This window comes from Amblyomma maculatum, chromosome 2, assembly GCF_055883805.1.
Source record: "Amblyomma maculatum isolate TAMU_Amacu chromosome 2, ASM5588380v1, whole genome shotgun sequence".
Taxonomy (NCBI): Eukaryota; Metazoa; Arthropoda; class Arachnida; order Ixodida; family Ixodidae; genus Amblyomma; species Amblyomma maculatum.
The window spans coordinates 74,784,981-74,811,526 of NC_139345.1; the positions used below are offsets into that span (position 1 = coordinate 74,784,981).

At 47.6% G+C, this 26,546-nt stretch overlaps 1 protein-coding gene across 1 annotated transcript in view; it reads left to right on the top strand.

Moving 5' to 3' along the window:
* LOC146199031 (neuroligin-4, X-linked-like) overlaps window positions 1-26,546 on the top strand; it is a 58,162-nt gene that overhangs the window by 26,882 nt on the left and 4,734 nt on the right. Inside the window, exons 2-6 of the mRNA XM_084592698.1 lie at window positions 14,282-14,431; window positions 16,111-16,778; window positions 18,411-18,718; window positions 24,857-24,984; window positions 25,746-26,032. Coding sequence (XP_084448824.1) covers window positions 14,282-14,431; window positions 16,111-16,778; window positions 18,411-18,718; window positions 24,857-24,984; window positions 25,746-26,032 — 1,541 coding nt within the window. The remainder of the gene's footprint in view (window positions 1-14,281; window positions 14,432-16,110; window positions 16,779-18,410; window positions 18,719-24,856; window positions 24,985-25,745; window positions 26,033-26,546) is intronic.

Below are 26,546 nucleotides of genomic sequence, written 5' to 3' on the forward strand. Positions count from 1 at the left end.
GCTCTCAGTTAACGCCAGTTTTTCGGCGTTGCAGGCGAGCTGATGGCGCCTGCCCTGTTCGTTCCAACCGAATGGTTTGGCCATGGTTGTTCGGTTTACATGAGATGCGGTGTCATCGCCCCTCAAAACGAGGAGGGGGGTGGGGGGGAGTTGATGTTTCCCGTTAGCCCGATTCCATCGCAGAGCCTTATATGCCCTTTGGTACTCGTTTAAATCATAATCGCTGAATATGTGGCTTTATTATCCAAAATATAGTCGTTAGCGTATAGTCGCAAGCTATCACATTATACAAAAGCCCAAACCACAAGGACAAAAAGCATTGCTTCAACCAAGCCAGTACAACGTACCTACGTGATCTAGGGACAACGTGCCTAACTCGGTATCCAGGGGATGTGGAGGGCTGAATTCTAACACCAACCTCCACCTCAAAGACGAGGACCAATTTGGCAGCGCCTGCCATGTCACGTTGTTTCGTGACGTCACACAACCAACTGAACAATCAGTATACCCGCGTATGCCACCTGCCGGAACCTGGCCCGAGATGTTTAACTCACAACGTTAATGCCGACGCCGACATAGATCTTCTGAAGAACGAGGTCTTTAACGCTAGCGCATTCCTATTTTGAGAGTATATAGCATCTCTTTCGTTCGTAATAGGAGATTATTCGTTGTTACTGCGTTCGTTATGTATACACGCTCGACTATATTCGGTACTCGGCAGCCCTTATCTCTTTTATAAGGGAGCGTTGTATAATGCTTTAGACGGTAATGCGTTTTGGCTCGGATGTTACTACGCAAGGCAACTTCGTAAATAGCTATTCGTCCTGGTTATAGGGATTCATTACGTGGTTACGAGGGCCGTTTTGTTTGCTCCAGTCTACCATGGTGCATAATTTAGAAAAGAGACAACGCTGCTTAAAAAAAAAAAAAAAAAAAAGATCTAGCAATAATCGACGCTGAGGCGCATGCACTCACTTGCTTACGTCAAATACACAGGAAAGTGTCAACAAATCCTTAAGCATACTTGAACACACGCTATAGCGCATATCAACATGCTTAAGAAAACAGCGCATATTAAGCAACTGCACCGCATTTTCCGCCGGGACGTGTATAAAGTTATCACCACTCTTACTAGCCAAGACTACACTTGTTTGCAAAGAGTAATCGCCTGCAGGAAACAAGGGCCTAAAGCAGAAAAAAAAACAAAACAAAAAACATTTATTTATCGCTAAGGCGAGGTTTCTGAAATTGCTTGGTATAGTCCACGCGTTGCCGTTATATCAAGCGTTTTCTTGTTTTTGCCGTCGTTTCACCTTAATCGAGCAGAAAGTAGGAGGGCTTTTTTGCCTGCGACCTTTCTGACGCACATGCTGTGTCCATAATGAAAACGGGGTCGCTCCCTGTTATGTTAATGCCGCGAGCTACATAAATATGAAGCAGGACGCAGTAAGGTGGCCAGCCTACGCTGCAGAAAGAGCCGAACCACCCGCATATAGCTTCCTCCTACGCTCCGACGCTGGCTTTATTCGCTGTGATTATACATGAAGCAAGGAGTGAAATTAGGAGAAGAAGGTTACATTAAGGAAGAATGTGCACGACAAAGCGACATATATGAATAATCTTTCTTGTGGCCCTGGCCGCGACTGCAGGTGAACTTAGGAGCATTAAGCTTGTGAACGGGGACTAAGGATGCATGATACCATTCTAGCTGGTGCGATTCAGAGCTATCTTTGCAAAAACAGTCGAGCCTTGCTGATACCTTTGCTCTCACGTGCAGCGGTAATGAGGTATCTCGATCCACCACCTCAAACAACACTCGTTGGCTACAGCAATCACTGCAGGTGGGATATTTTTAATGCAGAAACCTTTGACATTTGGGGCTACGTCTCCCATGGATCTAATTCCTTTTTCACACTGCCAACTAACTCTGATAACGTTGAAGCTTGACTGGCTCAAGACTGGCTCAAAAACAAGCTCAAGATTACCTGAGTAACAGCAATAAGCACCCACTCCCTTTTCGACATGCGTCTCATTCACGACCGACTATTGCGTGTACTGCGGGCAGATTGGGGTAGGTGGGAGTACCAGTTATCAAGATGTCATTCAGATGATATTGGATGCAAAATAGCTGCTAGATAAAGAAAGGCTAGGTGGGCTTCTATTGACCTGTCTGTTATCAGTGCACATTAAAGCACCCGGATGGCACAAATTGTTTCGGAATCCTCCACATGTGGCCGCGCTTTCTTATACGCTCGTCTCTCACTACCTCATTTGTCACTTCTAGTTCTACATGGGCGCCGCTCTGGGGTCCACCATGAGGGGAGACAAGTACTGCGCTTCTACTTTTACTGAAAACCGGACTTTAAAGCGCACCTATCAGGTCGCCAGTAGGCTGAACCTGCTGGTCATTCAGTAGGGCGATGTAACCCAGCTGTATATAATTATCCGGCTTAATAAACGTTTCTCCTCTCTCTCTCTCTTCCGCAAGCTATACACGTTTATGTAACTTCATAGGGGATCTTCCGTGATTAGAACTGTATATAAAGTACGCTGTGACCTGTTATCCATATACCGTAGCGGCAACAGGTACGAAGTAGCCGTGCCTGATTGTCGAAGCGATCCATATTTAAATTCTTTCGTCTTAAAGACTTGTTCAGAGTGAAAACACCTCCCCGCCTTTGTTGCTACTATTGCTGATGCCGCTGCTTTCAAAACAAGCATCGCTAAATAAATAAATAAATAAATAAATAAATAAATAAATAAATAAATAAATAAATAAATAAATAAATAAATAAATAAATAAATAAATAAATAAATAAATAAATAAATAAATAAATACACGTGGTAATGCATTTCGCCAGCAACTGCATGCAGCAGTTCAGCAGTTCGACGGTGTATTTAAACTGCTCTTATGGTGCACGTTATCACAATGCATCCGCATGACTCTTGCCGTATTTATCTGAGAGGAAGAGAAAGCGGGGAGAGAGAAATACCGATTACTATGCACTGTGCTCCATAACTCCTCTTCCAAACCTTTCCACGTGCTCTGGTTCGCGGACGCACCGTGGTGTCGTTTCGCTTTCCGCTTTCACGAGGCCCTTGTTACGGCACCTTCTACTGGGTTGCGCATCTTTCTCTCTAGCGCGTTCACGACGAGCGCTCCATTTTTTATCATTTCCGAATTTACACTAATGTTTTACCTCGTACCCCAAAGGCAGGCTCCCCATCAGGCGCTCAGTATTGGCGTTTATATTAAATTTTCATTCATTCGAAGCTAATCTCCTTCCAGCGCTTTGACAAAGCCGGTGTAAAAGACTCGCCCGATGCTTCCTTGAATATTTAATATTCCGACAGCTTACTGCGGCAGAAAGGTTGGCCGGAATTTCAAAGAGGTCCCTGCAGCATCCCGCTGAATAGCACGTGCGAATGATATTTAGCACCGTGCCTTTGTGTCAGCATAACGTCAATCACATGTGATGGTCCGAACACGGATGCTGGTTGGACACATTCATACGCTCGAATGTTCTCACGTGCATTCATTCCCTTCGCATTTTTTTTTTGTCTCTGTCGTCTGTCGTCCCCTCCTCGCTCACTGTTTTGAATGAAGAGTAAGCCTCCCTGTCTGCGTTCATTCTAGCTTCCCCGCGCTGCCCAGCGGTTTCTATGCATCCATGTATCCAAATAGGCGTTATTGCTGGATGTTATACTGGCAACCGAAGGCCGCAGCTCCGGTATGCTAGAAAGTGTTTTGCCTTTTGAACGGCTTCGCCTCGTACGCTGCGTCACGCTGCTGATCCTCTCCCTCGCAGCACTGGACTCGGGGTCTGCAAATAAATGCATTTCATGACCGCTGTTTGGCAAAACAATCGCCGATATTCATGTTTAGAAAACGCCCACTTCAGAAGACGATCATCCGATGGAAAGCGGATGCTGTCTCGAACCGCATGAGCGTATTCGAAAACGAAATATTTGTGAAAACAAGCCTTGCAACTAACGCACTGTAACCATTCTTTAACTTTTCAGATTTTTCTTTTCGTAAGAATGTATCTGCCTACAATGGCTTTCGTGCGGAACTAAGCCAAAAGACGCATAATAGAACGTTTGGTTAGACAAAGTAACCACGGGGTCCACGAGCGCGCATTACAGACCCACTTACTCTCAAACGGATTTTCAAACGGGCGCATTCCTCAGCAAGCACGGTCCGAAATAATTTTTATTTTCATAACTTTTTCACCCTTACCGCCATCGTCAGCGTAATCGTTATTTTTTATTTTTTTTTCCCTTTTCACCAACGCAAACTGTTGCACTGAAATGCCTACCCTTAGGCTTTTCTGTAAGATTACTAGGTTCTATGGCAAAGCCTTCTGTGCTGCGACTGCTATATTCAGGCAACCATTATTTGGCTGGAGCAGAACCAAGTCATGGGAGCACAGTCGCAAGAATTCGCGCCTGTGCGATGTCAGTGCGCGTTAAAGATACCCAGGTGGTCGAAATTACTCCGAAGCCCTCCACCACTATGGCACCCCTTTCTCTCTTGCCGCTCTCCCTGCCACCTTCCTCCCTTCCCTTACTGCGCGGTTCAGAACCCGTATTCCGAGTTTGCGTCGTTATCGAAAGTGTCGCTATCTCCCTAACTTCGAGTCATCTGAGTGGTCGAAACCCCGGAGCATGATTTTGCCACCTCTTCCGGTTCCGTAGTGGCAACGCCCAGTTCCGACGTTTCGACCAATCAGATGACTCGAGGTCACGTGAGATAGCAACACTTCGATAACGACGCAAACTCGGAATACGGGCCCAGGCGTCCACAGAAACAAGTGCGACAGATACCGCGCCGCGCCTTTCCTTTCCTGTGAACGAACTACTGCTTCTACTACTACTACTACTACTACTATTATTATTATTATTATTATTATTATTATTATTATTATTATTATTATTATTATTATTATTATTATTATTATTATTATTATTATTATTATTATTATTATTATTATTATTCCTGCTCTAACATGGGTTTAGGATTTAATAAACTTTACTCAGCGCACCTTATAGTGAACATCGCAAATATTCAATCTTGGGGTAGTTCATGTGCCGGAGAAAAGTGCAGACTTCAGTAAAAACACTCAGTAATGGTGTTGAAAGCCTGGAGTCTTTCAACGCTTAATCCATGCGCAATATATTCAGGGCACTTAGGAGGCAAGCCTGCACAAAGGAAATTAGTCTAGTTCACATTATAGATATTGCACAGTCTAAGCTCCCAGCAAACATAATGGTCCACCCACCGTACCATTTTGTGACAACACCCGCTGTGGTGGGTGTTGTCACAGTGGGTAAGGCGCTCGACTGCTGCGACCAAGGATGAGGCTTGCAATCCCGGCCGCGGTGGCCGCTTTTCGGTGGAGGTGAGAAGCAAGGCACCCGTGTTCTGTGCGATGTCAGTGCACGCTAAAAGAGCCCCAGGTGGTCTCTCATGACTTGAGCCGCTTTGAGAACTTAAACCCACAAACCAAACCATTTTGTGACAAAATTCGTATCGTTAATTGAAAAATAAAAAAAAAGTTACGAAATTAATTTAAACGCAGGGCCAAATGTTCGGCACTGTCCATTCTCCTCCCTCCACACTTTTATTTAGCTACGCAGACCTCCCGCCAAGGCAAAACATGCGACAATACGCTGGATGGTCTATATTCTAGCGGGCAAAGTCCACCAAGACGCTTCATGGACAGTAATAGACTCTATTGTGGACACGGTGTGTCCAGTCCCGCCAAACGCGACGCGGCTGTGTACTGCATACGGGTCAGCGATGCGCTGCATAACATGTACTAACCCCAAGTGTTGAGGGCATGCAGGGGGATGCAGGGGGAACACAATGCAATGGCACGAACGATGGAGCAAAGTCGAGAGAAAGAGGTAAGCGGGCTCTCTGCTCGTCACGACTTAGAGAGAGACATGTGTGTGGAGAAGGGGGAGCGCAGCGTTCCGAGAACCGCCGAACACGCAGTTAGCGCAGACGCCAGATGGCCGTAGCACCAGCAGGCCCTCACACGCACACACACGCGTGCGGACAGAGCGCTGTCTTCCGCGCGGTCCAGTGACGACGCCTTTTCCGCGGCACCGCTCTCCGGACGGAGGCGCGGTAGAACGCCTCCCTCGTCGCCTCCGGCGCATAGGGCCCAGAGAGGTTGGGAACGTGCTCCGCTTTTGTTTTGCCTCGCTTCATCCGCGCTCCTCCCGCTGACACTGATTACATGCGCGCGGTGGTAAAGAGAAGGCGGCGCCTGCCGGCTGGCGATCTGCGCTGTCAGTTTGTCCGGGCGCTGAGGCAGGCAGGACCTTACCGGACAACAACGCAGAGGGAAAAATGCGTCGCCTGGTGTGTCTGTGTGATGAAGCGCAAGAAACGCTACGCGTGAAAGGGGCGGTGCAAGCTGATGTCGATGCGATGGTGACATAGGCGAATGCAAAACGACATGACCTTTGGAATAGAAGTGGATGAAATAGTGATAGTCCTTAGCTGCACAATATGCTGTGCGTGACGTCACGGCGGTGAGCTCCAAGTGATGTTAACCGCATGAGTGGGTTCTTTCCTTGCCGCGCCCACTGAGCGTGGCCGACTGGTAGCCTATAGATATTGAGCGCTTCTTGTAAACTACCAGTACACTTTCCGACTTGATACGTCATCAGTTATAAGTGTGTATTTGGAAATGAATGATAAGCTTCGAAGTAATTAGTAGTTTTGTTACTAGATAGTGAGCGCTACAAGAACACTGTTGCGAGGGATTAAACTTTGTACGTTACGTTGGATCTAACCGTGTCACGGACACTGGCGATGCTTCATTGATATTTTCGGGTGTTTGTTCGTTTAAAAAAACGGACGTTATTTTCTCCGGCGGCTATCACTGTGGCGAACGCCGGAGCAAAAAAAAAAAAAAAGAAAAGCGCACACAAAAACAATTTGCGCGGCAAGTTTATGCGCGCTGATACTAGATTAGAAAGAGCAGATAGCAGATACTTCGTCGCAGTTTTTCTCTTTGCGATCCTTGTTGAGCTGTGTTTCGCAAGTTTCCTTTCCTGCCCTCCTGAATATTGATTTTCAAGCCTACCGTTCTACTTTTCCTGTATAGGTCATCAATTATTATTTGCAGTTAATCCCTCGAGCTGCTTAGCAAGGCAATGTCATCAGCAAATCGCAAATTACCGAGGTATTCTCAATCTACCCTTATCCTTAACTGCTCCCATTCCAAGTCTCTGAATACTTCTTCTAAGCAAGCTGTGTATAGTACTGGGGAGATTTTGTCTCGTTGCCTAACACCTTTCTTTATAGAAATTTTCTTACTTTCTTTATGCAGAACTGTGGTCGCTGTGTAATCACTGAATGAAATGTACAAAGGCATTCATTGATTACGAAGCACAGATAAAAGCATATTAATATACAGTCGGTGCAGGGGTTGATCTTCCGCCATTATTGTATGGCTGTGTATAATGAATCTCCCTTTCATGACGTTCTGAGTGACGAAGTGTAACGAGATAGTTTGTGAGCCCTAGAAAAAAAGAAACATCAGGAATGAATATACCTAGAAAAGATGTATCAACGGCATTTAAACGAGAATGGGCCGAAGCGGGCTGAGCGTACCGAACGGTAAGCATTGTGAAACTCCAGTGCGCACTTTGGCGTGCGCGATTTACTCCTTCAGATACAGAGACGTGGTCGTTTCAGTGTGAAATATGCTTTGACGGTGCGCGCCTTTTTCGCGAAACTAAATCAGGGCATCGATGCACGGTTCATAACTTTATTTCTTACTTTGAAAAAATTGTCTGAGTGGGAGTTTCTCTCTGCATATTGATTTGTATGCTGTTAGCGTGCACGCGCAAGAAATATTAGAAGCAATATAACCCGCTAGTCCGCGACCTGTCGTTTCTTGCGAAGCGCTGGTCAGAAACTCTTCATGCTTTCTTTTTCACGGCAGTTTCTTTCGCATCGTGCGATCTTCATAACGCTTCAGTTGGATGGTGTAAACTCAATGCTAGAACAATAACTAAGAGCTCCATTTCGTGCAGCTTGTAGGTACGGAGCTTAAGAGAAAAAACTAAGTGCGGTGTTAGAACAAATGCTTGAAAACAGATTAACCTAACCCCTAACCACAGTGCTTAAAAGAACAGAACACAGGTAACGCTGCGTATTTTCGAAATGCAAACGGCACAGGGCAGACCCAAACTTCGCCACCTAGCGGATAGAGTAATATTTGCGAGAACGGGTGAGAACACAACCAGCAGGCCCGAAGACCTTTGTTTGCGTGGAACAATCGCCTAGCCCCTGCCTTTGAAAGCCTGTAACAGCAGTCCGAATCCTACTTTTGCTCGTAATTTTTCCTCTTTTTTTTTTTTTTTTGTTTTCAATATCTGTACCATACATGTGGCTCGTCCTTTATCCCCTAGCGTTTGTTACCTTTTAGGTTGCATTTTTAGGCTTTTTAAAGAGAAATCTTCAGTTTTGAACTAAACAAAGGAATTTTTTTAATTTCGACCAACAGTTTAGTGAGTAGTTTTCAATCTCTAAGGTTGCCTTCTCAGGTGCTTTAGACCCGATATAGTAATTTAAAATGCGTCCACACGACCCGAGAGTTTGGTGCACTGTAGCGTTTGCACTTGAGAATTATGTACCGCCTGTTCAAAGCAATAAAGATAAGTAAGTAAAAAGACCCCTATCAAACACTGTCCGCTAAGTACAAACCACGTTACGGTTACCGATCCGGGGAAATCCGAAATAAATAAGAAGAAAACAGGCAGTGGCTCCAGTGCAGATGATCAATATAAATCTCATTGCATATCCCCTAACTTAACTAAGACACCAAAGCATTCCAATGCACGTATCTGTAATGCAAAATACGGGTAGAATAGGCAGGTGCATTCATGACCTTTCTTAATGTATACTTTGGCTGAGGCAACGAAAGAAAAAAGAAAGAAAGACAGGTTGCAAGAAGAATAGCGATTTCGCGTTCTCTCAAGCATAGATAATGCTCGAGACACGTGCGTGAAAGGAAATACCATTTCTGAACGAAGAAGCATTGCTCTACGTTTTTGGTATCACGCAACCATTTGATATTATATATATTTTTTTCACCGGATATTATGCAAGCCTTAGCTGCAGCCTTATATTCATGCAGACGTTTTGTAGCAGCAATGAATCTACATAGAATTTTCGCTTCATTGCAGGCGTAGTATGCAATAACGATAAACTTCCTCGATAGTGTCACTAACATTGAGAATGTCTTCAAAATGGGCCTGGGTGACGTTGGCCGTAAGCTTGATGGAGAGGGGGGGGGGGGGGGGGGGGGGGAGGACTTACATTGCAGCTGTCGATTTCACTTCACCGGCTCGATCGAAGGGGAGTGAAAGGCTCCGGAGTGGCTCCCATTCTTTCCGGTGAAATCATAAGCACGATCTTTGCATGAGGTAACCTGAAACCCCAACATTTTGAAGTGTAACGTTCCCGACTACCGAGCTACAAAGCACCAAACAAGCACGTTTGTCCCGTAAATCGAACGTGAAACATGCCAGAATGTAACTCTTCAAGGCGTTCCAACCCGTTCTTTTCCTTTTTTACCCGCGGTTTCGAATGCGTTTCACTTCAGGTGTCTTTGCATTTTAACAGCATCAGCAGCAGACACTTGCAGTGTTTGACAACCAATAATACCTTCTCGTCATTGGTCATTGTGCGTGTGGGAGTATGGAGTACGAAACCTGGTCGCGAGCTTGGGTTGCATGAATGGGCACGAGCGCACCCCTAGTAGTGACGCGGTAAGCATTCCCAGCTCGACGACGCTGCATCCTGTCGATATCCGTCGCTTTGAACGCCCAAGCAATGAACACACTCGAACGCCGCTAAATTCAATTGAGTGCCGCCGAGTGCAGTTGACCATTTGCAAACACGCGAGCGGCTCCGGGGAATGCGTGCATACAAGGAGTTTTTCGCTGCGACAGGCACGGCCTGCGCGCAGTCATAACGGCGGAGCAAAATTTCTGAGGGGCGCCCACACGTCGGCCCCTCGTCGCCCACTCTTCTGCGACAGGACGTTATGCAGGAAGGAGATGGAAGGGAAAGAGAAAGGGGGAGGGGGGGGGGGGCGAGTCGGCCCAGGGTCTCAACGTGTCCTGCGCCAAAGCCGGGACGAGCAAGGCTGCTCCTAATCCGGCCACGCTGGAGGAGGAGGAGTGAGGGGAGGAGAGGTTATTTTTGCGCGGCCCCGGGAGGATGGATGCGTGCAGATGGATGCGTGTATGTGTGTGCAAATCACGCGCTCGCTTTCCTGAACAGGCAGCCGTAAGAGCTGCAGCCTGCCGAACGTCCTCTTCGGTGTCCATTCTAGCTGTCAGTGACGCTTCCTTTGACTTGCCGCGCGGCGGTTTCTTTTAACGCCTCCGTCCAACGGGAATAAACGAAGAAACTGGAAAAGTGGTGGCACGCGCGAGCGCGCGTTGGGAGGTCGTCAACCGTTCGAGAAATATGGAATTTCGAGATGAAAAAAAAAAAAAAAGACCAAAGCCAGCAAATAAGTTATACGCGAAGGAAGGAGAGGAGGAGAGAGAGCGCTTGGCTAGCTTCGGCTCATAAGCTGGTACCTTCTCTCTGACGCTTCGTAGCTATGACGAACTTCGCAGTCGTTGTAAGCAGGGCTGTAATAGGCTTCACAAGCCTGCCCGGTTGGCCAGAGGATGTGGTGCGTGCTACACTAATTATTCTGTAATAACATAAGACGCGGCAGAGTACGTGTCTGGGGAAAGAGACAGGGCAAAACAAGCCACCCCTTTCTCCTCGTTCTTTTTCCGCCCCTCGCGCGGAGCACCTGGACGGATGCTGAAAAAAGTGAGCTTCCTAGAAGAAGGCAACGTCGACGAACTCGACGACGCGCATCGGCTGTCTCCCTTCCTTAAGCGCCAAGCGAGAAAGTGGGGAGAGAGAGAGTGGGCGCTGACGACGCGGCGCCGTCCGCGCAAGATGTCGTCGTCCACCTTGCTTGCTTTGCGGCAGCCCTCACTCGAGGAATGTCAGACGTCTTCCGCGTGACGTCAGGCTTCCCCGAGAAGGAGTAATGCCTGCGATGCTACGCTAACGCAGGTACCGTGGTAGCCACGGTTGGTCGCACGCGCCATGCGACGTCAGGCGCGAGCATTCGGGCTCCTGCAAATATTTTTTCTCTTATTTGTCTTACTAGCCAAAGCGTTATCTCTGCGACGTTGTCTCGTCAGACTATGCGCCATTCAGAAATAAACGACATTCGTTGCTACGGGTCTTTATATTTATTTTTCTACTCATGTGTGCGCGTACGTATGCGTGTGTGTGTGTGTGTGTTAGAAAGAGAGAGCGAGATCTCGAGACGGATTTGGAAAAGGGAAGTTCTCTTGTTGATTGGTGTCTCTGCTCTTCGTCGTTTTAGGGCAGTTGATGCCTGCTCTGATAAAGCGAGGATGCCGAGGAAAGGAGCTGTCGTTCTCTGTCATCGTAGGGGCTGGCAGAGCAGCTGCTGCGGTTGCTAATGCTGCCGAGCGCACGGGTTTTCCTTTCTTCTCTGGTGCTCTGAGGAGACGGGGTAAACAACTTTGCGGTATATTTAATACTATTGCGCCAACGTACTGTGCCGAAATAGTTATTTAATTCATCTCAAAAATCGAGTTTGAAGTGGTATTTGGAATACTCGCTGAAGCTCTCGATGTATTGCACGATTTTGAATAGCGCTTCCGCCGATTCTACATGAGCACATAAAGATTGCAAGTTTGCAAAGTACCCTCCCCCTCCCCACCCTCTCCCGACCAGTGTATTCACTCCTGCGTTTCCGAACTTTCGCTTAGTATTGCCCATACAGAGTGTCATCGACCATCACAGATCAAAAAACGAATCCAGCTTGGCTCTATAGCTCTTCAGTTGAACATCAGTGCTCCCACAACTCCACTTGTGCAGTCAGGTGGTGTTTTGGGGAAGCTTAGGCGTTGACAAAAAGAAAATATATGATTGGAAACGAGGGTGTGATGTCTGAGATTTATTAGCCATATCCTGACCTGGTAATAAGCTCGAGATCATACCAAGGAGACCAACAGGAGGAGGAAGATTAGTGATAACTACAACAATCCACGTGAACGCACGAAGCAAGAAATGCGACTTAAGGCCGCGTAGTACACAAGCTCTCAAGCGCCTCACAAATGATCGTTCAACTTGCTCTTCAACATGCAACATCCCCCCCGTCCCCCTTTTTTTTCTCTGTCATAATGGTAGCATGTGGCACTTAGCGCTCCCTTGTTTTTCTCTCCACCCTGCTTCCATTTCTGCTCTGCGTAAGAAATACAGCCTGGTATCTATCTGCACAGGGAGACGCCTTCCATTTTTCTCATCTTGTTCAAAAGGTGGTATGACCGGAGAGCGCTTTCAGCGACCGATTGCTGCGAGCAAACCAACCTGCAGACATCGCATTAACACAAGCCAGGCGCTCCGTTAGATGAACGCCATCCTTAGTTTTGGCAGCGCAAAAAAAAAAAAAATAATATATATATATATATATATATATATATATGGGGACACTTAAGCTCCACCTATAAGTGTCCGCGAGAGCGTGTAGGCTACCATCCGACATCGAAAGCCCCGATTTAATCTAGCCGTATGAGCTTGCCTGCGAGACTTAGGAGTACCGTGCCCAATTCGTCACCAAAAAATGCGCTAGAAGGTTGATTGTTACTCCACCTCTACTCCTCAAATGTGCATCACGAGTTGGCAGCTCCTACCAATCATGTGGTCCGTTAAGTCGCACAAATAATCGAATAATCAATGCACGGCAATGTCGTCAGCTGCCATTTATCACCCCTGCCAGAGCCATACCCGTGATTCTTCGCTCACAATTCTGATGCCGACGCCGGATCTTCTGTGTAACAGGACTGAAGAAGAAGAAGAAGAAGAAGAAGAAGAAGAAGAAGAAGAAGAAGAAGAAGAAGAAGAAGAAGAAGAAGAAGAAGAAGAAGAAGGAGAAGAAGAAGAAGAAGAAGAAGAAGAAGAAGAAGAAGAAGAAGAAGAAGAAGAAGAAGAAGAAGAAGAAGAAGAAGAAGAAGAAGAAGAAGAAGAAGAAGAAGAAGAAGAAGAAGAAGGAGGAGGAGGAGGAGGAGGAGGAGGAGGAGGAGGAGAAGAAAAAGAAGAAGGAGGAGAAGAAGAAGAAGGAGAAGAAGAAGAAGAAGAAGAAGAAGAAGAAGAAGAAGAAGAAGAACGCGAACGCTTGGTTCAGTTCAGTTCAGTCGTTCAGTCGTGTCCGACTCTTCGTGACCCTGCTTTCCGGTCTCAACGCTTGGTTACCCGCAGCTAATGATTTCTCTTCATATTCGGTTCAGCAGCGTTGAACCCTTCCAAATTTTTTTTTATTCTCGATTCATTTACAGGCCTTAACAAACCCATGACGTGCCTGTTTGTTTTCAGAGTTAGCGGTGGACATATATATGAACTAACTGCTACTAACTAGAGCTAATAAGGTTTTCTCAAAAGAAACTTCCGCAATTCCCCGACTTGTTCTGCCGTTACTGTTTTTTTTTTTTACATTTTTTTATCCGCTTTAGTTTTCTAGATACCCTTCCATTCGAAGAAGTCAAATCGTTCGCCTCAGGGAACTTTCTCCTCTTGCTGTTTCTGCCAGAAGGGCTTCACTGCAGTTCGCCAATACCTGCAAAAGAAGCCACACTAAAAAATAAAAGGGTGGGGGTTGATTGCAGGATATAGTCACGCGCTAACTAGAAATGCAGCTTCAGTTGCAAAAAAAAAAAAAAAAAAAGAAAGAAACGGTGAGTAGATAAAACAAATATCAGGTGCACACTTTCTGCAAGCACCACCTCCCCCTCCTTTTTGCCCCTTTCCTCAGTCGGCGTGCTTTTATTGCTTTCAGCTCATTTCGATCTCAACATGCCAGAGGGCACGTAGTGTGTGGTGGACAATTTCACGAAAGCTCTCCGTTATGCTAATGATGCGAGGTCGTCGGTTCATTTTCGTCTGTCCCACGGTGGCTGCTCTTTGATGAGGTCGAAATGCAAAGGCAGCCACGCATAATGCCGAGAGACGTCCTTATAGAGACGTTGGAGAAACTCGAACGATATTTATACCGTTCGTTTAAAATTCGAATCCTGCAGACCCTTGGGTAGGGCCTGCCGGGAATTAGACGTGACTGTCCCAAGTGCATTGAAACTGTTAATATTATACAGTCGAGCCTCTTTTCATATCTCTTTACCCTCCTTGTGTCGTTTTTCCTGTATTTTGCAGTGGGCCGAGATGCGGTGCGTCTGCCGGTTCTGATGTTCATCCATGGCGAATCGTACGAATGGAACTCTGGCAACCCATACGACGGCACCGTACTGGCTTCGCTTGGCAACGTGGTCGTGGTCACCATCAACTTCCGCCTGGGCATCCTCGGTAAGCTAGGACAGAATCGATACGCGTGAAATCTCGCCATGAGTGCGCGGGCCCTGCGCTTTCGACGGCGCTCACTGACTGGAGCGGAGCTTGAACGCAGTCCTTTCTTGCCATCTCATGGAGCCTCAGTACAGCCCCCTAGAGAGTTAATAATCTATATAGTCTTAGAGACTGGGAGAATGCGCTCACTAAGTTGAAATATGAGCGTGGTTATTGCGGGAGAACCTGTAGCAAAGGACGCTGTGGTGGATAGCTCGAACCGAATCAGAATATGGCCTTGGTCCGATATTTAGGGGAACCCCCCTAGGTGGAGATTTGTAATAAGGGAGTAATACTCATTGACATCCACCCAAGCGCAGCCATAAGGCTACAAAAGACAACTTCGTAGTTAAAGAAAACTTCGTCCTGACCTGGGGACGAGTTTTCTTTGACTACGAAGTTTCTGAAAAAGCTGTGTAGCTTTCCTTTGTAGCCGTATGGCTGCGCGTGGGTGGATGTCAAGGAGTAATTACTCCCTTATTAGAATATGATTTGCTCGGTATGGTTCGAGTGATGCCTGTTTACTTTAGTTATGCTATAAATTGGAGTAGTTATGAAGAAAACATTGCCGTAGTTGATAATAATTTGATTTGTTATTTAGTGAATTAATCTGACTCATCTGCATTAAATGAAAGGTAATGCATGAAGCGCATGTAACTGAATGCGTCTATAGTTTTCGTGGGCACATTCTCGAGCCTACAGACTTTTTCTTAGAACGCGTCAGTTAACCCAGGACGGCTGGAAGCGTAAGAGAAAGAAGCAGCAGCTTGGTTGGTTGGTTGGTTCATAGGAAGGGAAAGGCGCAGTATCTGTCACACTTGCTCTGTGGACACCTGAACCGCGCCGTAAGGGAAGGGATGAAGGTGGGAGTGAAAGTGGATAGAGAGAAAGGGGGGCCGTAGTGGAGGGCTACGGAGTAATTTCGACCACCTGGGGATCTTTAACGTGCGCTAACATCGCACAGCACACGGACGCCACTTCGTTTCGCCTCCAACGAAACGCGAAACGAAGTGGCGTCCGTGTGCTGTGCGATGTTAGCGCACGTTAAAGATCCCCAGGTGGTCGAAATTACTCCGTAGCCCTCCACGCTGCCTCGATAACAATCTAGCTCCAAGCTACCCTTAATAACTAAACAGAGAAGCCAAACATTTAGAAATCTGAGTACATCCTGTACCTGGCTGCATATAGTGTGATCGGTGACGTATAGCGTATACGGTATACCAGGATAAGTTGCTACTCATGTTACCAAGGCAATACGAGGGATGGAGAGGAATAATAGAAGATAGCCTCAACAAAACACAGGAGCATCAATGAAAGCTGCATGTATCCACAACGCTTGGTGAGCATGCAATGCAACACAGAATGCCTTCCATGCAGCTCGGGTGAGCAAGGCGTTTGGAATCAAAGTAGCCCGCGGAAGTTTTCTTAATTATCTTGTTGTACTTTAAATCTTAAGCGGTTTCACTGTTGAGTTGCGCCCCTTCACATGTTGATGTCATACATGGGGCCCTTGTAAACCTTCTCCCGGCTGTAGCACTCGGTGTCATCTCGATCCTCCTGCACTTCTCGTCGGTGGAGTGATTTGAGGAGCACGCGACATTCTCCTCTTGCGCGCTCTAAAGCGACGCATGGCTTCGTAGGCTTCCTTCCGGCCATGGGCAACAGCGCGCGGGCCAACAACGGCCTGCTGGACCAGATTGCGGCGCTACACTGGATCCGCGACAACATCGCCGAGTTTGGAGGAGACCCGGCCAACGTGACGCTGGCGGGCCACGGCACGGGTGCCGCCATGGCACACCTGCTGCTGCTGGCGCCCATGGCCCAGTCGCTTGTGCACCGAGCCCTGCTCATGTCCGGCTCGGCGCTGAGTCCCTGGGCGCTAGCGCACGACGCGCCCGCACACGCTCGCCACGTGGCCCGTGCCCTGGACTGCCCAGTGGCCGAAGAAGAGGGCCTCGTGGAATGCCTCCGGCTGCGCCCCGTGGGCGACCTTCTGCGCGTGCCGCTCTCGGTGCCCGACCACTTGAGCGCGTTCGGCCCCACAGTGGATGGCATTGTACTGCGCGGCGAGCCCCTGGAGCTGACCGAGTCCTTGGCGTCGTCGGGCCGCCGCCTCGAGCTCCTGATGGGCGTGTCGCGGTTCGAGTCGTACTTCTTCGTGAGCGCATCGGAGGAGAAGTACGGCATCGAGGCGGACCGGCGGGACCGGCTGCTGCGCACACTGGTGCGAAACCTCTTCTCCTTCCATCAGCAGGAAATATTCCTGACCATCGTCAACGAGTACACGGACTGGACGAGGCCCTTTCAGGTGCGGCTCTCTCCTCGCATCGGCCCCGATTCCTACATCCCGATTAGCTTATAGCTGCCGAAGGCAAAACATCCCTGCTAGATTCATTCATTCATTCATTCATTCATTCATTCATTCATTCATTCATTCATTCATTCATTCATTCATTCATTCATTCATTCATTCATTCATTCATTCATTCATTCATGATGGGCTACCATGTGGAGCACTGAGAAAACGGGTTAAGATGGTACATAAATATAACGACAACAAACAGCAGTAGGAACGCTTACATTTCTTCTGCGTTAACAGCTCTCTTTTAACACTTCCTTTACGTCGAGCGCTACATGGTTCATTCGCGCGCATCTACCACGGATGTGGAAATTTACTGGACTGTTCAAGGTCACATGGTCACATGTGGCACCTAAACCATCAAGCAGTGACGCTTCCCGTGAGGAGTGCGGCGGAAAACAATATTGCGCTTTCATGCCATAAGCACTCATGCCATGTGTATCATGCCATATGTGTCATGCCATAAGTACTAATAATTCGTTGCAGCAATATGCGACTTCATAGGCTATAATGCGCTGAGATAATTAGCTAAAAAACACTCTCATTCCGCCTAGCTCTCTCTGCAAATGCCTGTTATCTGCAGGAGGTACACGTGATAAAAATTAGGTAAAAGATTCTCGTTAGCGCCACGAATGTCATGTTCTCACTTTATCGGCGTTACGTTACGCTAGGCTGCCTAGTGTACGGTTCATGCTGTCCCGCGTTAGAAGGTCCACTCTCTCTTGGGCAAATGAAGTTGGGCCAATGTCAAGACCTTGGGGGTGTTTCCTTTGCGCCCGAGAGGTCCAGGCGCCGATGAAGCAGCGCTGACGCTGCGGGCACCGTCAGAGAGCAGGAGACCTCCGTTATTGACATCTCGCTTAATTAGTCGACCGCGCCGGGGGAGGCCGAAGCGAGGGCGCGGTTCTGGTGGCGTAATGCAAGCTCGTCGAACGAAGCGTGAAAGGACCAATAGAGCTCTGTACCGTTCCTCGCGAACTGACGTCCTACATGCTGGCGATAGAGACCCGCGGTAAAAGCTGTTGCAACGACAACTTTCAGGAGTCTTGGACCTCACCGCGACTGTGACGCAAAGTCAGGCATATGGGGTTAGGAAAACAGTAGGTAATAAGTAGTTATGACGACACATCTCGTGGCGGAGATTATGAAACATGATCGCGTATACGCTGATCAAAGGCAAAGAAAACTGAGTAAGTGGGCACCAAAGGTCTGTCGTCATAACACGGTGAAGACACGGGGCAAAATGGAGAAGGCGGAAAAAATGAAGTTGATTCTGGCTTGCACGGGGACAAAGATCAATATAAAACTGTTTCATAAGCACTTCAGTAGCCAGTCAAGTATATTATCAAACTGAAAGAGAACATTGAAGAGTGTTGCACGGCCCTGGCGTTGCTTCCTTTTTGAAGAGTGTTGCACGACCCTGGCGTTGCTTCCTTTGCGGTCGTCGAAATGTAATGATTTTTTTCCTTTTCCTTCAGTGTGGGCAAGGACTCAGGCTCGCATTTGCTAAACGCGTGAAAACTGGTGGTTCTCCCCTTTGCCGAAATTGCTCACCGTACTGCATATACCGCACTGGTGCAGCACCCTCTCAACATCCTGGACAGCACGGGTGAGGCTGTAGGCGACGCGCTGGTCGTCGCTCCGTTGGTGCGCGCGGCGGGTCTGCTGTCCCGCGCTGCGCCAACCTTCCTGTACGTGTTCGCGCACCAGGCTGAGCTGTCGTCCGACTACCCGAGTCGTCTGGGATGCGTTCACGGCGAGGAGCTGGCCTTCGTGTTCGGCGCACCACTCGTCGCCGCCCTGGGGCACTTCGGCCGCAACTATAGCCGGCCCGAACAGGCACTCGCCGAGGCCACCGTCACCTTCTGGACTAACTTCGTCAAGTACGGGTGCGTATACGCGTCACGCACGGACTTCACGATTTGTGGAACGCTTACAGTGTCCTGAGAAGCTTCGGCCAAGGAGGAGGAGGAAGATGAGGAGCAAAGACAAGGAGGTTAACCGGTAAAAGAAATCGGTTTGCTACCCTGCACTAGGGGAGAGGGGTGAGCGGATATAAAAGTTATGGGTGAAGTCAGTACAGTCACATCACATCACGCCACAGTAATATCATGTAACATAAAAGCAAAATCATAGCTTTCGATCAGGCCTGTGCTTTTCATAAAGCGGAGCAGTGCTGAGGCCTTCACCGCAGACGACCGTTGTGGCCAGGGACCTAGAATCTTTCTTTCAGTCAATGGGCGTCCATCTAGATGCTCCAGCGCACGGTATAGGCGCTGTCTTTCCTCACTGTATATGGGGCACTCACAAACAATGCGGCCTATAGTCTCGTCGCACCCGCAGTTTGTACATGCAGGGCTATTTGCCATACCTATCACAAAAGAATAAGAGTTTGTGAATGCTACACCAACCCACAGGCGGCACAGCAAAGTTTCTTCACGTCGTGATAGGCCAGGTGGAAGCCGGAACGTGAGGTCTGGGTCCAGGGATTTTAAGCGCAGTTCGCAAACTGGCCAGAATTCCACAAGGAGAGCGTGTGTTCCCGCGCAAGTGCGCGCAGCCTGCCCGCTGCGCCTGCCCTGGAAAGGGGGATCAACACACAATCGCTGTCTTGGTGGGCTGTTCGTGCGACCTCGTCCGCCCGGAGATTGACCTCTATGCCGCTGTGTCCTAGAAGTCATTGATAGATGATGTCATGTCCTCCATTTATGGCATAGTGATGAGTTGTCGTATTTCCGCAACGAGTTGCTCATGGGCTCCACGGCAAAGCGCCGCTTTTAAGGCTTGCAGGGCTGCTTTTGAATCTGTGAAAATAAACCACCGCTGAGGGCTCTGCTGACTAATATACCTAATTGCGACGTGAAGAGCGGTGAGCTCTGCGGCTGTTGAAGAAGTATGGTGAATTGTCCTTTTATTTCTGCATTAATTGAGGGTATCACCATGCAGCCTGAAGAACTCACGGCATTCACTGAACCATCGGTGTAGACGTGCATACGATTTGCATGCTACTCATGGAAGTATTCAATAATGATTTGGTTTAGTTCTGTCGGCGATAGCTCGACCTTCTTCCTGATGCCGGGTATTGAAAGAAGCACGTGTGGCTGATGCAGGCTCCATAGTGGAGAGGATGGTCTAGATGCAGGTGTAAACTGGGACGGCAGAATAGCGCGATGCGCATCAACGGTCTCTGTAAACGATGTACGCGGCCTGGTAATAGGAAAACCGGCTAAATGATGACAGAAAACCCGAAAGATGTGTCGGAAATGTGCCCTCAGGGCGTCAACTGTTAGGTAGGTAGATATGGGATGCTTCTGTGCAGCTGAAATGGTATCAGCCGTAGAGGCACATTTCGGCAAACCCAGGCAAGCTCGCAGAGCTTGAGCTTGAACGCTCTGTAGAATACCTAAGTTTGTTTTCTTAACATTTCCAAGTGCAGGTAAGCGGCACCGAAGAAATCCCATAAATAATGGATGGTACAGCTGGAGCATCGACCGCACGGACGCTCCCAGTTTCGCACTGCCTAACGCTAATGAAGCGCAAAATGCTCGCAATGAGTCAAATGGATTTATGAAGCTCTCATAATTTTCGCGTATACTGTAGTCAAGCCCGCCAGTTCCGACAAGGTACCGACATTGTTACCCAAGTATAACGTGTCACCGCCCATAAATGTAGAGATGTCTTCACAGCCCCTCACACCTACGGTATTCTCTTAGTCGTTTCAGTAAAAGGTACAAAGAAAAGCTGTGAGATTCATTTACTCTAAATTTTCTCCGTATGACTCACCCTCTGAATTAATGCAGGTTAATGGTATTGAACGTCTTGAGCAACGAAGAAAAAATTTACGCTTGCAATTTCTTTCCGCGCTTTGGAATCGAGACCTAGCTATTAACCCTTCACCATATCTGTCGCTTTTATCATCGAGGCATACGCGCCACCATCATCCTAATTCGCTGACGCCGTATTTCGCACGAACTGATTTATTCAAGTTTTAATTTTTTCCTCGCACAGTAACCGACTGGAATGATTCATTATTGCCTTTCTCCACACTTTGATGTTTATTACTTTTGTTATTATTGTTTTTTTTGCCGTGTTTCCACCCTGCTTGGACCTGTACAAGGTTCGCAGTATTGAATAAAGAAAGAAGAAAGAAAGAAAGGAAGAAAATATGGCTTGCCGTGATCATCGCGCCTTTCGAGCCGTCATCAAATCTTTGCGAGACTTTCGCTCTTCTGGTTAGACGATGGGCATTATATAACCCTGTCGCACGGTCATTTCGAAGGCACTCTGACCGATAGTTGGTCCAAATCAACAGCCTTCTATACATATACAGGGCCTTCGAGAAGCGGTTGCGTGCACTATATGGGAAACCTCACAGCAACGCGGCGGGGAATAAAGTAAGGGCAAACATTATCCCGGGAAAATGTAGAGCTTCCAAATATACAGCTTAGTGGGTAAAAATAAATAAAAAGACTGGCCAGGCTACAAAACACTGCAGCAAGGGTAATAGTATTGCTGCCAGCGATGCATTAACAGCCAACGCCTGCTTCCCCAGAAGTACATAAATGTACTCGGTGTACAGTGTGTAAAATGTGAAATAACAATAAATATCTTGCTTTTTCATACCTGCGAATATATTGGCTGCGATGGAGATGTCTCAGCAGCTTGGAGTGAGATGATGGAATCTCTCAACGACGACGGAGTCTATATTGTAGCAGTAGCTTAACGTCTTCGAGTTGGACAGTGATTGAGAATCTCAATGACTTTCGATTCAATAGCCGATGAAAGTGCCCGTGTAACAGAGGTATTAGTTCAAGCATACATTTGGAAACGATAATATTGCTGTCTTACTCGATACCTTATGCGTAAGGGAGGAAATAGATGTTTTGGCAATCTCAGTGCCAAAACATCTCAAGATCTGAAGATGGCCATTACGAACAGGCAATGGACTTCTAACAGTGGAAGACTGTTCAGTAGATACAGTCGCATAATTTTTGATTATATCCTAATGAGAAAGGTGGTGGCACTGCACACTGTGTACGTTGGACGCTATAAGCATGCAGGACAGAAGAGTCACTTGGTATCGGACAGTCAGACTTAACTTGAGCTCGCAGAGAGTCATTAATGAGTTGCCTCTTTAAGAAAACGTTGCTCCATCCTGCCTATTCGCACCCAACGTGACTAGAACAAACTGCACCGACACACCGTCTATAGTGAACTTTATATGAGCCGGTGTTTAGGATTAGTGGAGAAAATTTCTCACTGCTGGCTAAGATGGAAAGTAGGATGATAAGTTCAAGTTTGCAATTCCTTACCCTTATCGGCGTGTCTCATTACAGCTTGGGTAAAAAAAGTTCGCAATTGTCAGTAGCTACCGTGGTCTTTGACGGCGGATGAAGTGATTGATTGATTGATTTATAGGAAGGGAAAGGCGCGGTAACTGTCTCACTTGTTTTCTGTGGACACCTCAACTGCGCCGTAAGGGAAGGGAGGAAGGTGGGAATGAAAGTGGAAAGAGAGAAAGAGGAGTCATTGTGGAGGGCTACGGAGTAATTGCGACCACCTGAGGATCATTTAGGTCAACTTCGGTGGTTTTTCCATCATTTTCTGTTTTTCATTGAATTACATTCCTCGGCACGTCCTGACTCCAACACAAAAAACCGTTTTTCGAAATTCCAATTAGAAGTATTTTTAAAAAAGAAAAACAGCAAATCGAAACCGAAACTGCTTTCACGGCCAGAAACGACGTCCCAGGTGACGAAATGGTGACGTCACACTCAGTATTAGAAAAACACTCGTACGGGCATTGGATGGTGAAAATAACGTATGGAAATCATGAAGCATTGCATAAAATGTTTCAGATAGTTCAATATAAGCCTCACAATTTCATAATCATGCGGGAAGTGGACAGTAACGCCGGTATACTGTTTGTGACGTCAGAAACTCAGTGTTGCCGGCAGAAATAGTCTCAACCTAAGCCATGAAAACAGCATATTTTAAAGTCGTGTTGCGCGCGAACGGATTATCGTACGGCGCCCAAATTTTGTAGAATGCGTCAGGGCGGAGAGGAGAATATACAGTAAACTTTTTATTAGAATATTCGAATGTCAAAAAACCTCCGGAGTTGCCCTTTAACGTGCGCTGACATCGCACAGCACACGGACGCCTCTTCGTTTCGCCTCCATCGAAACGCAGCCGCCGAGGTCGGGTTCGAGGATGAAGTGATGCATGCTGTTCCACTAACTTCAACCAAGGTTTTAAAAATGAAAGGCACTTCGGACGTGAATGGAACCGGATGGATAAATATAGCCTACAGTAACTTAGACTTTTATTTTCATCTTAACTAAATGAATAAGTATGTTTAATCAGTCTATCACCTCGAGTGTTAAACTGCACCGCACTCTCGCTCTATGCACTGCATGTCGTCGTCTTCATCAACTCCCATCTGAGCACAGATGCTTTGGTACGTTCTACTCGGTTTAACTACGCTAAAAGCACCATTTCTGTGCTTCCGCGTCATGTCGCATGACGTCGCGAATTCGTGTTGGCCCAACGTCAAGGAAGCGGTAAAACGATAAAGAAGAAACTCTAAGCTACTAGTAAGTATTTGTGCCATCACATAATACATGTAGATGCGCAAAGTATTTCGACAATAGACAGATGTGCTACCCACCCTTTTTACCTTAAGGTTTCGAAATCGGGCAGTGACCACGATAGCTTGCAGAAGCGACTTCATGAATGAATTCATTCACAGAAATATATAGCATTTTGCTCTTGTCAGCATGAACGCGACCGTCGTTTACTTGTGACAGGACAGGTTTCTACTTCCTAGTTCACGTTTTAGCTTTGCGAAATCCGAACTTCCAGTTTCAGGACATGGTCAATTCGACACTTGGCGCGCGCATACGACTATCGCGAGGCGTGAACGCAAGGCGCGAAAACCACAGCGCTGAAAACGCAATAGCAGACGGCACCAATGGGATGTTGTGGCTTGTATATTGTTTCGTAGCTTCTTTAGCTTTAGAAGCTATGGAAAGGGGAAAGTTGCTGGTGAGGGTCAGGTAACTACAATTGACGGACGGTCAGAATATTGGGAAATTGTTTCAGAACACTTCGGGGACCTATTCATAGCGACCATAGTAAAGCTGGCACGAGCACAATAAAATACAATCTTTTAGTTGTTCAAGAAAAAACGTTTCGACGTGATTCGTCAACAAAAAAGTAGAAAATGAATTCTGCCACCAAATTACAGTTCTTTACATTTTTTTTTTATCTGTAGCTGCTCCAGTGGGCTTAAGCATTCTGGATACGTGAATGAATCACACGCATTTCCAGAAGGAGGGGAGTGCGCCTGCCATGGCTGACACCTTCGTCGTTGGCAGACAGTTTGAGGATGGTTTATTTGCGGTAAAAGCGGTCACCGGCAGGTCTAACCCGTCATGTGGATGCTCTCAGCGGGTGGGTGGTACATACTTTCCCTCAACACATCCAATTACATCCATTTCAATAGGAACGCGATGTTCGCATAGCTAGATAATATACGGACTTGCTGACGACAATGACGAGACGCAGACGGGAAGGGATATTTTTTTCTATGACATTTTACAACGGTTCGCCATGTGGTAATGGAGTTCTCGACAGTTACTAAATTTACACCAACTTGAGCTTTCGCCTTGGCTAAATTTTCAGTTTGCAAAACACGCTGAGCGCGCAATCAGTTCACAACGATGTGAGCATGCGTACGGCACGATCACATGATAGAAGCAATAATGGCTCAAAGACATGTAACTGCCTGCATTCGAAAAACTCGGGCAGCCAGAAACGCAAACGCCCTCACGCATCTTGCAGACCATCGCACTCTATTCGCACAATTATTCGTGAAGGCTTTTTGTCGGTCCCACGATTTCTCATCTATAAATTCTATAGCATTCTTCTGCTATCTTGTAAATTACTCACGTGTCAACTCCGCCACTCCTGAACACAGCCAGAGAGGAAGAGTGACATGAGGCTTCTGTCTTTCTCTTATGCAGGGATCCCAGCTATACGGGCCACGGTGGAGGTAGCAGCGGAGTCGGTGGCGAGCTGCATGCCAAGGGACGCTTCGAGCGCATCGCATGGCCGCCCTACGAGCCTGCGCACCAGAAATACTTGCTCATCGGTACGGGGTGCACACAATTTTGCTCTTATCAGCATGCAATCCTTTTCCTTTCTTGCTGCTGCGGAGAGCTGAGGGCGCACATTACTTTATGTAGTGTGTCTTGTAGTTGCGGTGAGGCAACGTGCGAAACACTAGTGGTGCGATTGAGGCTCCGTTCTATCATCCTCGATTTGCTCTCTGTATCTCTAGGTACCTAAAAACTTTCTCTCATGTCTCCCGTGCACTCCTTTTTTTTTTCTTCTCCCATACAAAACACGGAGTTTCATCCGTAACGATCGGTGGGTCTGAGTGTGTTGCGAGCAGCACATGTCATTGTCAACCTTCCCACTATGTATGTTTATTCTATCAACGAGACAGCGCACCTGACACCAGAGTCCAACAATCAAGGATTCTGGTGACACGGTCGTCTTCACCGTCAAGCTAGTCGAGCAGGGCAGAGCAGTAGTACATAGAGTCTTCTTATGTGTTGCGTTATCTTGGACATGATCGCCGTGTCATTACACAATGCACTGCTCGACATTTGTGTCATTTACACGATACACCAACTGGTCCAAGCGTCAGTTCTATTGCACTGCTACCACTGTGTTGTCGCTGGCTGCTTATAGACGCGATGTCTTTCTGGCGGATATATTTTTTGCTGATTGCGTCAGCTGCAGCGAACACGTCCGTTACGGCGGATCAAAATACCGAGGCCACCCATTGCACGAGCACACACAAGTGACGGGGATTAAAGGCGGGCGTCGCCTCTTACTTCCCTGCAGGGCTGAAGCCCAAGGTGAAGGACCACTACCACGCGCACCGGCTGTCTCTGTGGCTGCACCTGATCCCGCAGTTGCATCGGCCGGGCGCCCCCGAAGCACACCACTTGCTCGAGGACCACGACAACCCGCTCAGCTACGACGGCCACGTGCGCTCGCTGGATGGCACTGCGCCCGCATCGTCCTCCTCGTCGTCCTCCTCGTCCACGGCGCCCAGCAGCAGCACGAGCAGTAGCAGCAGCAGCGCCGCCCCGCTCTCGCCGGCTCCGGGGGTGCCGCAGGCCTCGCAGGCGAGTGGGCAACACTGCTAAAAGGAAGGGGTGTTCCCAAGGAGGTTTTAATTCTATTATAACCGCCCTGAGTGTTTTACTATGGTAGTCATAGACGAGCGCAGGGTCCTGCATTAGGGGAAAAAGTTTCTCCGCTCCACCCCCAACCCGCAACCCCTCTCCTACTGAAGCCCCTAAAGCCAAAACGCAAACGCAGCGCAAAAATGGGAATTCTTTATATAACACTTGTTTTGACGTGGTGGAATAGACGATATGCGTAGGGAGCCTCGATGAAGGGCGTTAGCATCGAGGCTGATATGCGAAATGCGAAGCGCCATCTCTTAGCCATACGAGAACTACGCCCGCCATGTTGGCTCCGATCAACAAAACAAAACCACTTCCTTGCGCAGCTATGCTTCGTGTGAAAAATGAAGCCTGGATGCAACGTTTCGTTACGCTATTCCCTCTGTAAGAATACCACGATATTTGTGGGAACCAGGCACGTTTCAACCTTGCGTTTATTACATTTTTGTAC